The sequence below is a fragment of the Mus musculus genome, chromosome 9 (assembly GCF_000001635.26).
Source record: "Mus musculus strain C57BL/6J chromosome 9, GRCm38.p6 C57BL/6J".
NCBI lineage: Eukaryota > Metazoa > Chordata > Mammalia > Rodentia > Muridae > Mus > Mus musculus.
Genome location: NC_000075.6, coordinates 121,664,877 through 121,677,830, shown reverse-complemented (window position 1 = coordinate 121,677,830; position 12,954 = coordinate 121,664,877). Strand labels below are relative to the sequence as shown.

The following is a 12,954-nucleotide window of genomic DNA, read 5'->3' as shown; positions in this document are numbered from 1 at the left end:
TCCTGGAGGTGTACACGCTGAGGGGTTGGGTGCAAGGGGACCTCGGAACATGCTGTCTCCATCAGACATCATCTTGTCTCATTGCTGGTATCTGAAGGGACATCTGCTCGTCTCCTTTTGTGTCCATCCTCGAGTGAACCAGCCACCAGCCACAGGAAACAGTCCGTGCCAGCTCCCATTTGAAGAGTAAATATTAGTCTTTTCAAGAGCTGCCTGTTCTCTGTCACTTGGCACAGAGGATGTTGAGCTTGGGGTAGGGGACCTCTCGGTCTACACATGCTTGATAGGGTCTGTGCCCTTTGGTCACTACTGCAACAGAGGGCTTAAGAAAAAGCCCTGCTTCTAGTAGCTATACCTGAGAGCCTGCAGAAGACCACCCCAGACCCTAAGCCCTCCTCCGTCCTCCTGCACCCTTCTTTACTCAGACACTGATGAAGGGGACTGGGAAATTTGACTTGACATGACCTTGAGGTATGTGGGCCCCAGTTCTGATTTATGGGCCCATGAAATGGTGCTTATCAGGAAGGGGAAGCAGCCTGCCCATGTCTTCCTGTCAGTGGCTAGAAGAGGCAGCCTCCCTGACCACGAAGCCCTAACTCCAGCTGCTAGCCTGTTTATTTCCTCTGTGATGCTCCGTATATGTCTCTGTTATCACTCCCGGGTATATAGTCTCTCACCCTCATCCTCAGCACCAGCCACTTTGCACAGGGTGAGTGTGAGCCAGTGTGATGGTGAGTGAGTGTGAGCCAGTGTGATGGTGAGTGTGAGCAAGTGTAATGGCGAGTGTGAGCCAGTGTGATGGTGAGTGAGTGTGAGCCAGTGTGATGGTGAGCGAGTGTGAGCCAGTGTGATGGTGAGTGAGTGTGAGCCAGAGTGATGGCTATCCTTCATGGCCATGACCGTGTTTGTAGTTACACGCCTTTGGGTAGATCTGTGAGGACGTTTCCAGACAGGATTAACTGAGAATGGAAAGCCCACGCAAGTCCTTTGAGTGTGGATTCCTCCATCCCATGGGCTGGGGTCTCAGGCTGAGTAAAGAGGAGAAAGCAAGCTGGGCACCAGCATCCATCTCTACGCATGTCACCAGCTGCATCGCATGCATCCTTCCCTGACTTCACTGTCATCATGAACGATGTCCCCTAACACCATGACGCTGCTGAATGTATGTGAAAGCATGGCATGACAGAGTCAGAGCTGGGATTCTAAATCCTCAATCTTGAAAGCCACTGCCCTTTTCTGTCCCCAGGGAAAGGTAGGAAGGGGGACTTCTATCTCCAGAAGACGTGGGGAAAAGATGGTGCAGAACTGCCGGGAAGGAAAGAGGGAACTCCGACACAGGCCACCCTGTCTCATGACCTGGAACATCTTGAGGGGGGAACTGAAAACCAATAAAGAGGAGTATTGCCCCCTCCCCACCCCATCCCCCGCTCCCCATCAAAACAAGAGCCCCTCCTCCAGCCCAGCAGCCTCCAGGGACAAAGGAAGCTACAGATTGAATAGAAGAGGATTTGAGTGAAGGTAAGTTTGGTGCACCACAGAAAGCCTAGCTCTTGGGAAGCTGGGCATGATGATTCAAGGTCAAGGCTAACCTTGGCTGCCTAGTCAGATCCCCTTTCCAAAAAGTTCATATTAAGATTTTGTAAATGGTGGGAGGAGGCAGCTCAGTTGGTAGACATGTTTGCCTAGCATGCCTGAAGCCCTGAGTTTGATTCCCACCACAGCATACACAGGGCGTGGTGGTGCACACCTGTTATATTAGTTAGCACCCTGGAGATAGAAGCAGGAGGTTCAAGGTCGACCTCATACGTAGTGAGTTCAAGGCCAGCCTGGGTTACATAAGATCTTTCTGATCCCCACCCCCCGTCCCCTTAAAAAGAGAGAAAAGGAGGAAAAGCCTGGCTCCATGAACATCATCTGGCCCATCAGCCCCCAGAGGAGCCCCAGAGGAGCCCCAGAGGCCTGGAGCCTCCAGACAGCCACAGCGCATGAGCAAACTGGGTCTTGTAGGTTCATGCAGGAGCTACCTGGTGCATGGTGGGGTCCACTCTAGAAGCTGTGGTAAAACAGCTCACACCTGGTTATAGAAAGAGGCAAGGCCGAGACTGAGGGGAACTGGAGTTCCCCAGAGGAGGTGGCTCAGCCAGAGCCTGTCAAAAGAACAGGCTGTGATTAATGGCCACAATTTGGGGGGGGGGTTGCTTTTTTTTTTTTTTTTTTTTGAGACAGGGTTTCTCTGTGTAGCCCTGGCTGTCCTGGAACTCACTCTGTATGTAGACCAGGCTGGCCTCGAACTCAGAAATCCGCCTGCCTCTGCCTCCCAGGGGCTGGGATTAAAGGCGTGCGCCACCACTGCCCTGCTTACGGCCACAATCTTGTATACAAAGGCTGGTGAATGCCCTCAAAGACCCCTTACTCAGTGCCAGGTTCTTTTCTGTTTAGACAGACACCTCAACGGGCTCTGCCTCGTGTCCACCTACCCACCTCTTCCTTCAGTTTCCACAGCAATGCCATGTGGAGAGCATCAGGCGCCAGGAGGGACCCGCCAGCCTCTTGTGCAGGCGGTGCTCGCTTGACCATGAACTGTCCTCCAGAGCCTTGTGCATTTGAGCACTTTGTCCCCAGCTGATGACACTGTTTGGAAGGTGTTTAAGAAGTAGGGCCTCTTGGGAGGAAGTGGGTCACAGGGGGTGACACTTGTGGGTTGAAACCTTGCACCACTTCCTGTCATCTCTTTGCTTCCTCGTGATTAACAACCAACTGCCTCCCGCTCCAGTCCTCATGCCTTCCCGGATGTGATAAACTCTATTTCTTATTTTAAAAATATATTTTTTAAAAGATTTATTTATTTTTATTTATATGAGTACACTGTTGCTGTCTTCAGACACACCAGAAGAGGACATTGGATCCCATTTCAGATGGTTGTGAGCCACCATGTGGTTGCTGGGGATTGAACTCAGGACCTCTGGAAGAGCAGTCAGTGCTCTTAACCTCTGAGCCATCTCTCCAGCCCCTTAAAAATATTTTTACGTGATTTAGTTATGTATATGTGTGTCTAAGTGAATCCCACGTGTGCGTAGATACCTGCGGAGACCAGAAAAGGGCATCAAATCTCCTTAGAACTGGACTTACAGGCAGCTGTGAGCAGCCTGTGTGAGTGCTGGGGACTGAACGCAGGACCTCTTCTGAGCAAGTGTTCTTAACTGCTGAGCTGTCTGTCTCTCCAGCCTCCTCTCCTCCCTTCTAAAACATCAAGCCAGGCTCTCTCCCTCGTTAAGTTACTTTGGTCATCTGTTTTACTGCAGCAACAGTGGAGTAATTAATCGAACCTTGGGCAACGGCAAAGACAGTCATGGCTGACACTTCTTTTCTGCCCCTCAGGCATGCTCTGCCAGCTCCTCAGAATCCCAGTCGCTCTATGGGTGGCCGGCTCCGTTAGTCTTTCTCCACTTCCAACCTTCGCTCCTGCTTCCTGGCCATAGACCTTCCTCACTTCCCTGTGGAGTATGTGTACTGTAAAGCCACCACACTGCGGCATCCTGCCTTTTCTCCAGACCCCTCTGTGGTCCTGTGTGCGGTCAGGTCTGGAAGGCTCCAGGAACGCCTCCCAGATTCTGCATCCTGGATTCTCCTAGAGAGAAGCTTTGGCGATGACTGGATGGCCCCAGGAAGGGGAAGACAGTTCTTGCTGCTGTATGGTGGCCACTGGCAGGCTCTGGCTGGTCACAGAGCTTTCTTGCTACTAGTTTAATAGATGAGCAACAGGGAAATTGGAAGGGATTTTCTGGGGTTGGGGGCGCCGTCCACAAGTCTAGAAGTGTTCCCTGACCTGCCCCCAACCATTGCCTCTCATTCTGCATAAAATGCCCAAAGCCTGTCCCCGCCCTGAGCCATGGCTGGCTCCGTGTCTTCAGCTCTAAGGCACATAAACCAAGCAACTCAAGTGAAGGCAGCCAAAGACCACACATGTCCCCAGAGAGCCACAAAAGGAGACCGAGCTAGATTTAAAAAATGAATCAACTTGCTTTATGGAAGCTTGTCTGTCCTAGTTTGCTTTCTGTGGTTGTGACAAAACACTTTACCCAAATCAAATCAACACTTTAAAATGTATCACTGAGGGAATCGGAGGCAGGAACTGAAACAGAGACCATGGAGGAATGATGTCACTGGCTTGCTCCTGCCTCTGCTCAGCTAGCTTCTGTACACAACCTAGGCCCACAGGCCCAGGGGTGACCATGGGTGGACTAGATCCTCCTCCATCAAAACAATGCCCCCACAGGCATGCATGCTCGACGGCAATCTGATGGAGGCAGTTCTAATCTGATGGAGGCAGCTCCAATCTGATGGAGGCAGTTTCTCAGTTGAGACTTTCTCTTCCTGTGTGTCTCTAGTTTATGTCAAGTTGAATTCCTCCTCTTGACACCCATTATCCCTTAGGTCCTGTGTGGACATTGACAGGGTGACCTCGTGACCCATCCTCCTCATCCTTGTGCTCGACAGAAGGTAAGTTCTAGATGGACTGTCTTTCTGGATAAGGGTGTTCTCCTTCCTTCCTGTGGATGGGCTTCTGGGAAAACGGTGCTCAAACATTGGCAGGCATCTCACAGACCAGGGAGCACTAACTGAGAAGGAAAGCGGAAACACTGGGGTCTACGCTGACATGAGCCTTTAGCCCTGGGGCTGTCCCGTCTAGTTGGCATCACCCTGGTCCTTTGTGGAAACACAAATGACCAGCCTGTATGCTCCAATGCTTGCACCACAGTGGCATCCGGGAAGTCAGGGATACTGAGACTCCTGGGCTGTGACAAGGGCTAGGGTGTGACACTATTGAGGCAGTTCTGAGGGGGGCAGCATCTAAGCGGGTAAACAAAACAGCAGCTCAGGACTCAAGGTAAATAATATTTTAATGCAGTATTTTAAAATATCAAAATTAATGCAAAAATACAGGATAAACAATATGTCAAGACGGAATCAGGACTGCTAACTGGATCGACTCTTTTTGTGTTTCCAGGTAGGGCACAGCCAAATGACCCCATCTTTGACAAGATATAGAATATCTGAGGCACGACCAGGGGTTCTGGAAAGCTGGGTTCAGCATCTGCCTCTACAATGACTTTTCCTTCTCTATTTTCTGGTTATCCCATTTGCCTTGTGTGGAGGCTGGGGCATTGCCAAGATGGCCTCCTGACGCATCCCTCTGGCCTGCTGCGGTTGCTCTGTCCTTTTCCTGGGAGGCCAAGTCTTTGGGGCCATAGACTCCCGAAGCTATTAATATCTTGGCCATCCCTGCCTAGAGCAGGGTGTTTAATGACTGCCAGCTGTGGTCCCGCCCCTTCCCCTTCCCCCAGAGAGATAAGAGCTGTTCTTGTTCCCACATGGGGGTAGGGAAGCTGGCCACTGCTCATTAAAACAGACCCTGTGTGGCAGCTAGGATGGAGGGGCTGAGTCAGTCTCCTCTCCAGACTGTGCCCAGCACACCCCATGGGGTGCCTGGGGACTTGCCCGGACACTCACTGTTCCTTCCAAAGGGACTGCTTTGGTCTTCCTGCCCTCTGTCCCTTTAGGTTGTAATTTCTAACCGCCTTAGAGGGGCTCTTCTCAGATACCCTGCAGACACAACATTCAGCACCTGGTCCCAAACCAGGCCATTGTCTCACCTCCTCTCTTTCCTGTGGATGGCCTGGCACCCTTTCCAGACCTGGGTCCTTCTCTGTGTTAACTAACCACTCCCCATCTCTCAGCCTCATCGGAAGGATAGACCTTCTCTTTGTCTCTACTGGCAAGTGCCCCCCAAACTTGGGTGTCCCTGACACCCAACACATTCCCTTGGGATTCTAGGACCACTCCCAGCCCTCAAACACCTCAGTGCTGTTCTGCTAGCCGGTAATCCAGTCTCTTCCGACAGGCTGTGTCCTGAGTGGGAGGACTGCCTGTGAACAAGCCTTTCCCACAGAACGAACCTTCTCTGGACTCAGATTTACGGATCCCTGTCCATACCCGCTTCAGCTAACTAGCCTTTGTCCTTGGAGATTGTGGGTAGGGTTCAGTTTTAAGGAGCCACCAGGGGCTGGGTTCCATCAGGTCCTTTTGGGTCAAGGCAAGACTCACAAGGGGCCAGTGGTTTGGCCTGAGGGCGAGGTGTGGGGCAAGCCTTACGTATGGTCCACACACCACTCTTGGGAGCTCAGTAATGGAGCCATGCTTTCGTTGTTGGTTGTCTCCCAGGGTGAGACCTACTTGACAATAGGAAGCCCTAAGGTGGCCAAAGTTGGTCAAGTCTTTGAAGTGCCCACTAGATGGCGATAGAGATGAGTTCGCCTGCCAAAAGGTCCTGGGTGTCCTGGAAGTCCCAGGGCTGTCACTAACCTAGGATGCCAGCACAAGTTTTCTTAGCTCCTCACCCAAGCCTCCCAAGTCTCTCTTTATTCCGAAATGCCCTCCAATTAGCCTCTCACCTCCTAACTCTGCTCGTCCTCTCTTGAACACACTTTGAGTTTTACTCACTTTGTCCTCTTGGCTGGTAACTGCTGCTCTCCCAGGGCCCTGCGCCTTACGCTGGTGCCACAACACAGCACTGCTGGGGAAATCTTGGTCCCATTCATTTAGGCAGGGGGTTGGTACTGGGTGCAGCAGCCTTTGAATGGGGTATGGCAGGCAGGTTTGAACCTCTGCTAGCCCATGCTGGCTTCTTTACACCAGCCTGACACCCACAAGTTTACACAAGTGTGTTTGCACAAACCCTTGGGAGCTAGCTGTCTCTCACTGACCAACCAATGTCACCTGCTTTGCCCCACTGCTCTGTCTACTCCTTTCCATTAGCCAGACTGGCCTCTTCTCACTTGTGCTGGGGAATCTCCATTATTGAGCCCTCTTGGTTGGCTCCTAGGCAGCAGCGACCTGGTTGCTGCATTTCCTGTTTGCTGTGTTTTCAGGAATGATGTCGAACCCTTGCTGGCTGTGACAGCTCTGTTGGCTGTTTTGATTTGGTCTGAGGCAGAATCTGTCTCCTCCCAGATGGGTTTAGGGGAGGGAGGGTCACAACGGACCCCTGTCACAACCTCTTCACATTTACATGTGAATCAAAGGCTCTTGTGTGGGGCTCCTGCCCAAAGCCAGAAGGGTCATCTCTCACTAGAGCAGAGGTGACACAGCTGCTTAGAAGAAGCAGGAGACCCACAGTGGCTAGGGGAACCAAGCCTGCTAGAGCCAATGTTTATTGTCATACAAGCCTGGTGCAGCTCTGAGAAGAGCCCGCTGACACCAGTTTGGATTAGAAGCCATTATCGCTATAAAGATGGAGGGAGGCATAAGATGCCTTGCCCCCTCCCCAGGCTTTTATGTCAGACATAATCACTCTCCACAGGAACTGGAGACTGAGGGTGGCAATAGCATCTATGGTAATGCGACCCCCAGAGAATCCAGCAGACCACAATATGTAAAAAAGGTAGTCTTTAGCAACAGGAAAGGATACCTGCTCTCACAGGACTCAGTATCACTACCAGTGATATCAGGGTGGCCCAGGATCAAGGGGCCTGTGTGCTCATGCCTCTGACCCTTGCAGCAGTGGTTGGTGTGTAGATAAGCGCCCAGAGGCGGCAGCTCGCTATTGCTTTGGTTGTACATAAGGCTAGTGGACTGGTCCTACTTGATGGACAAAGTCACTTGGTGAGCACGGGCAGGGCTGCCTTCTCCCCACCCCTCCTCCCCAGAGATAGGTCCCTGAGCTCCCAGGTCTGACGATTCACTGGGGCAATTCCATCCTGAGGGAGGACCGCAACACAGCTGTGATCCCCAAACTGAAACTCCAGGTCACAACCATATCTGCCTGAGGTAGAAGAACTCACCCACCCGGAAGAGCTGGCAGATAAACGGAGGGAGGGGGCTGCATCCTCAGAGAGGAGTCTCAATGGCAACGCTTAACCCAAAGCGACTTGAGCGCCCCAGTGGAATTCTAGGCACCGACGGGGCGGAACCTTTTGCCCTCAGAGTTCCAAAGCTTTGAGGGCAGGCGGTTTGCTTTCCAGGAGGTGAATGCAGATGTTGTGCGCATGACTGGCAGAGCAGCCTTGGGTGGTGGAGTCCGATGCTGGTTCCTCCTTGCATCCTCCAGGGTTAGACCTCCCAGCTCTCCAGCTAGCATGGACCGGGTCCTGGCTGCAGCAAAGGATTGTGTCCCTACAAAAGGCTGGAGCCAGCGGCGTCGCTGCAGACCTCTGCTCCAGGGGCTGGCGTGGGGAGGGTGCGAAGGGGCCTGGCGGCCTCTGGCGGTCAGACCAGGGAGACCTCCGCTTGGAAGCTGGAGGAGCGGCGCGCGCTCGGGCTGACGCGGGTCAGCATGGACACCTGTGTGCTGCACGAGACGCCGTTGCTGCCTCCCCACGGGTGTTGTGATTTGGAGCTCCAGCCCAGGACGCCCTGCAGATGCCAACGCCGCCACTTCCGTCGCAGCTCTGCCTGCACCTAGGGGCGGGAAGGGTGGTTAGTTAGTCTCCAGAGCAGCGTTGTTAGGCAGGCTATAGATGTTCCCTAACTTAAGTTGAAAGGCCTGGATGCTATCTTGGGAGGCTTGGGACAGGGCTGGGAGCCAGAGAATCAACTCAGGATCTTGGAGAGAGGGAAGATGGGATGCAGAAAGTCACAAAATGCAGTATAGGGAGGCAGAGGGGTGCTGCCTGTGGAGTGTACCCCAATTTTTCATCCAGGCACGCACTTGTTTGTGGCAGTAACTGCACCTTCCCTCGATGTCTTATTCCCAAATAACCCACACCCATTTAGCTGTAAGTATTCTTCACCTCTGATACGCACAGTATCCCCGCTCTAAAACCCACCCAGGGCTTGTAAAAGTGCAGGCTTTAAGTCCTCAGGTCCTAGGGTCAATCAAGGTTCATTTTAAATGAGACTGTAGGCAACTAGGGCGCTGCAATCTGAGAACCACCCTGGAGAGAGGCAAGCTTTTAACTGCCCTTGCTCTCCAGGATCCCATCGAGGTTTGTAGACCCTGAGCCTGCCCACCAGGATGTGGGAGGCACTCACCTCGCCATTGAGGAAGCAGTAGAGGATGGCCACCACAAAACCCTGAGGAGGAAGAGGAGGTGAGGCAAAAGGACTGCAGGCACTCCCAGCCCCACCCACCCCACCCCACTTCCCCACAGCCCCTTCACCCCTGCTTAAGGAAAGCACTGAGCACAATGGGGGTGCTTATCCAGAACTTATGACTGGAATCTGGGGCCCACGGCAGCTGAGGTGAATTCCTCAGGCCCACGTTCATACCTGGAAAGACCCTACGACGAGTTCAAAGACCATTTTCACCTGGGCCTTAAAGTTGTCGGGGAAGAAGGCAAACATGACATAGTGAACTCCAAACAGAGGGATGAGCAGAAGTGTGGACTTGGCCAGCCTCCTGGGGACAGGGAGAGGTAGGGTGTGGGTATGTATAGCCACATGGGGAGATGGGTGTGGGTATACCAAATGCAATAGTGACCAGACCCTGTGAGGATGAACAGTGGCTGCCCCATCCCCACGGCATGCCCACTCTATCCTGTCCCCTGTCTGTCAGTGATACCGCTCTCCTGTCCCCCTACCTCCTTGCCTGGGGAAAGCACACGAGAGAATTAAACTCCCTTCTTTCTCCCCCTTCTGGAGGAAGGCCACCAAGTATGATGTGTTACGTAAGACTCAGGAGGCAAGACTTCCCGGTCGGTCCCCCCCCCCTCTGGTCTGTGTCCCCAGCTGAAGAGTGAGGCGATGTCACGCTTCGGGGATGCTGTCTCCTCGGAAGTGCTGTGGGTGTCTCCAAGGACACTAGCTCCTAGGAATGGAGCCTTCCCAGCTCCAGGGCTGGCCACATGTGCCCGGTGTGCAGGAGGGTGAGGAGCACTCGCTGTTAGGCCTGCTCATTAGTTAGTGTGTGCACACTTGTGGCTCCTGCTCTTCCTCTGTGGCCCTGTCTCTAGGGGTTGCCTCTTTCCCTGAGACCGCTTCCCTCCCGCATCTCTAGCAGTGCAGAGTCCTGCTCCAAAAGGCCAGCTTGTCTTCCCTCTGCCCTGGTGCCAGCGGGGCCAGCACTCCCTCTATCTACTGCTAAGGCCCTCTACTGTGTATACTCAGCAGACCTCACAGCTGGTCCAGGCGGTAAGGGCCACAGTTTCCTAATTCCCTGGCAGAAAATAGGTCAGGGTGGATGTGGGTGGGATAGAAACACATTTGCCCCTGCCTCTCCTGCCTTGGTTCTGAGATCCCACCCCATGCAGATGCAACCTAGACCTTCCCTCCTTCTTGGGCCTGGCTCCCAGCCACACCTCTTTGGCCATGAACCCATCCCATACTCAGAGTCTGACAGATGGAGGCTTTCTTTAAATTGAGAGTGGGAACTGACAGCCCCTCCTTGGGGATTGCCAGCTCCAGCTCCCCCTTCTGTCTGCGACAGCTGTTCCTTTCCATCTCACCCACACAGACCTGGCCACGACCAGTTTGGGTTCTGTCCCCCAGATTCTAGCCCGTTGCAGCTGGACTTCTGGGAAACAAGGTCGCTGAGGTAAAGGACACCCGTGTGCGCGTGTGGGACAGGAGTGCTGCCTCCCGGCAGTGGGCAAGCCCCGCACGCACGTCTCCTTCTGGGAAAGAGAGGGTTGTCCTGCCCATGCAGCCTGCTAGGGACAGAATGCTGTCACACCAGGAATGGGAGGAAGCGTCAGCCTCAGGCCCGACCGTCACAGGGCTCCAGAACAGAATCCCAAATCCAGCAGCTCGTGACTCCTCCAGTGGGAAATCTTCCAACCACAGCTGAGATTCCCCTAACGGAGGCCAGGTTAAGAACATCTAGGATCCCAGGACTGGATGGCCCTTGTGGGGTGGCCTGCATGGTGGGTCTGTTCTCCATTGCCACTGTGAGTGTAAAGGTTCTTCGGGCCTTTGCAAGGGTGCCCCGGTCATGTTTTATGTTTCCTTCACGTGCCTGCAAGCTCTGATTTCCATAGAAACTTGCTGGCCTTCCCAGTGCCCCTCCTCTTTTCAAGCAGTGAATTACGGCCCTTGCAATGATTAATATCAATTACCAGCAGGACTTAGAATCACGGAGGAGACAAACCTCTGGGCATATCTGAGAGGGGATTTCTGGATGGTGTTGAGGTGGGAAGACCCACCCTGACTATCGGTGGCACCGTCCCGTGGGCTGGGGTCTCAGACTGAATAGAAAGGAGAAAGTGAGCTGAGTGCTGGTGTTCGTCTCTCACTTTCAGATCGGATGCAGGATGACTGGCTGCCTTAAGCTTTACAGCCGAGTCTCTGCCTTGACGAGTGGTGCCCTTGAGCTAGAAGCTAAAGCACGGTTTCTAATTGCTTCCTTAAATTGCCTGTCAGGCATTTTGTCACAGCATCAAGGAAAGAAAATGCCTCCTCTCTTCCTGCCCATAGTGGTGTGCTCCAACTTTGGAGGCTGAGGAAGTTCATATCTGTCTTTTGTACAGCTGGGAACATTTTACTGCGGATCCCGAGTGTGACACGGGCAGAGGCATGGAGACCTCTCAGCCTGTGCCTGATCTCTGTAAGGATGTGATAGCTATCAGTGGGGAATACTGAATGTGGTTGCCTCGATGTGGAATGGGGTCTCCCAGGACATCTCCTGCTGGGCATCTGTTGTATTCCCTTCTCTGCCAGGCATAGGTCAGACTGCACAGTGTGTGAGGCAGGCACAGGGTTTCCACTCCCTTCAAGCTCCCTAGGGCAGCAGTGTGAACCTGAAGGACATTGAGCATCAGGAGAGCAGATGTAGGTGTGGAGGGCTTGGTGATGATGGGCAGGGGATGCTGAGCCTGGCCATGGGGAAGAGTAATGTCTGGCTCTGGGTACTTGTAGGCGTGTGAGGTCATGTGTAGGGCAGTGATCTGAGGACCCGGGGTGGAAGCTTGGAGCTGGGCTGCTGGGCCCACACTCACGAGTATGGGCTGCTATCATTCTTCCCAATGTCGGGTGGCCGTAGCTTCTGAACCAGGATTCGGATGATGCAGATAAACAGGATGAAGTTCACCTGTTGGATGACAAACCCGCGATGTTGGTCACTTAGAGAGAGAAAGCTGGGGTAGGTTGTTTTCTTCTCCGGTGCTGTCCACCCCTCCATAGTACCTCTTGATGGCTCTTCCCTTTGGGGCAAATCATCTGGGACTCTCCTTTGCATCCCTGAGGACCCGCCCTCTACTTTACCCGCTCTAGGGGGAACGCTGGATGCAGGGGTGGTTGATGGAAACCTGAGGCTCCTTTCTGACCTAACCCTCATTTCCTGTGTGCTCTGGGCTCAGCAGTGAGATGACGGCTTACCAAGATGGAGATGAGGATGGGGCCCTTTATGATCCACCACAGTGAGGAGTTGATGATGGTGTCCCAGCACCTGAACGTGGAGACTTGGGTGAGAGAAGTCCTCAGCCTGAGAGTAACCCATCCCCCAGGTGCCTTTGGCTCTGCCCCCAAGCCCAGAATCTGCCACTTCCCACATCTTCCTCCAGCCTCTTACTTTGGGCTTCATGCTGTGGTCTGTCTGTCTACCTGCCAAACCTTGGTAGCAGCATCACGCCCAGGGACTCTGACCCCCAAATGATAGCAGCCAGAGGGAAGGGAAGGGACAGCAGCTCACCCGAAATCCTCAAAATGGATCCTGACAATCGTCCATATCATGATGAACACACTGGGCACTCCTGTGAGGGGCAAAGGAGAAAGGAAGAGAAGGAAATGGGAGCAGAGAGCACATGGAGAGGGTTTGGAGAAGGAACCAAAGAGAGGGGAGGAGAAGGAAGGGTAGAACACTTAGGGCTTCTACCTACAGTGTTCAAGTTGTTCATGTATACCATATAAAGACTCTCTTAGATTTAGTGACGATATATGCCTGAGGGTCTGTGACCACTTAAGTTTTTTTTGTTTTCTTTCTGATTTGAACCCCTTATAGATGGACAGTAGTCCTGTGTGTCA

General features: G+C 53.2%; 1 protein-coding gene across 2 annotated transcripts in view; it reads right to left on the bottom strand.

Annotated features, from left to right (window-relative positions):
- Positions 1 to 4,876: 4,876 nt before the first annotated feature.
- Positions 4,877 to 12,954, bottom strand: part of Vipr1 (vasoactive intestinal peptide receptor 1) — a 30,239-nt gene continuing 22,161 nt past the window's right edge. Inside the window, exons 8-13 of one of the 2 annotated variants that reach the window (NM_011703.4) lie at positions 12,623 to 12,683; positions 12,310 to 12,379; positions 11,931 to 12,022; positions 9,268 to 9,397; positions 9,031 to 9,072; positions 4,877 to 8,457 (exon numbers count right to left, since the gene is read on the bottom strand). In NM_011703.4, the coding sequence (NP_035833.2) occupies positions 8,266 to 8,457; positions 9,031 to 9,072; positions 9,268 to 9,397; positions 11,931 to 12,022; positions 12,310 to 12,379; positions 12,623 to 12,683 (587 nt within the window). In that variant the 3' untranslated portion in view covers positions 4,877 to 8,265. The remainder of the gene's footprint in view (positions 8,458 to 9,030; positions 9,073 to 9,267; positions 9,398 to 11,930; positions 12,023 to 12,309; positions 12,380 to 12,622; positions 12,684 to 12,954) is intronic. The other variant, XM_006512068.4, reaches the window with a different exon arrangement.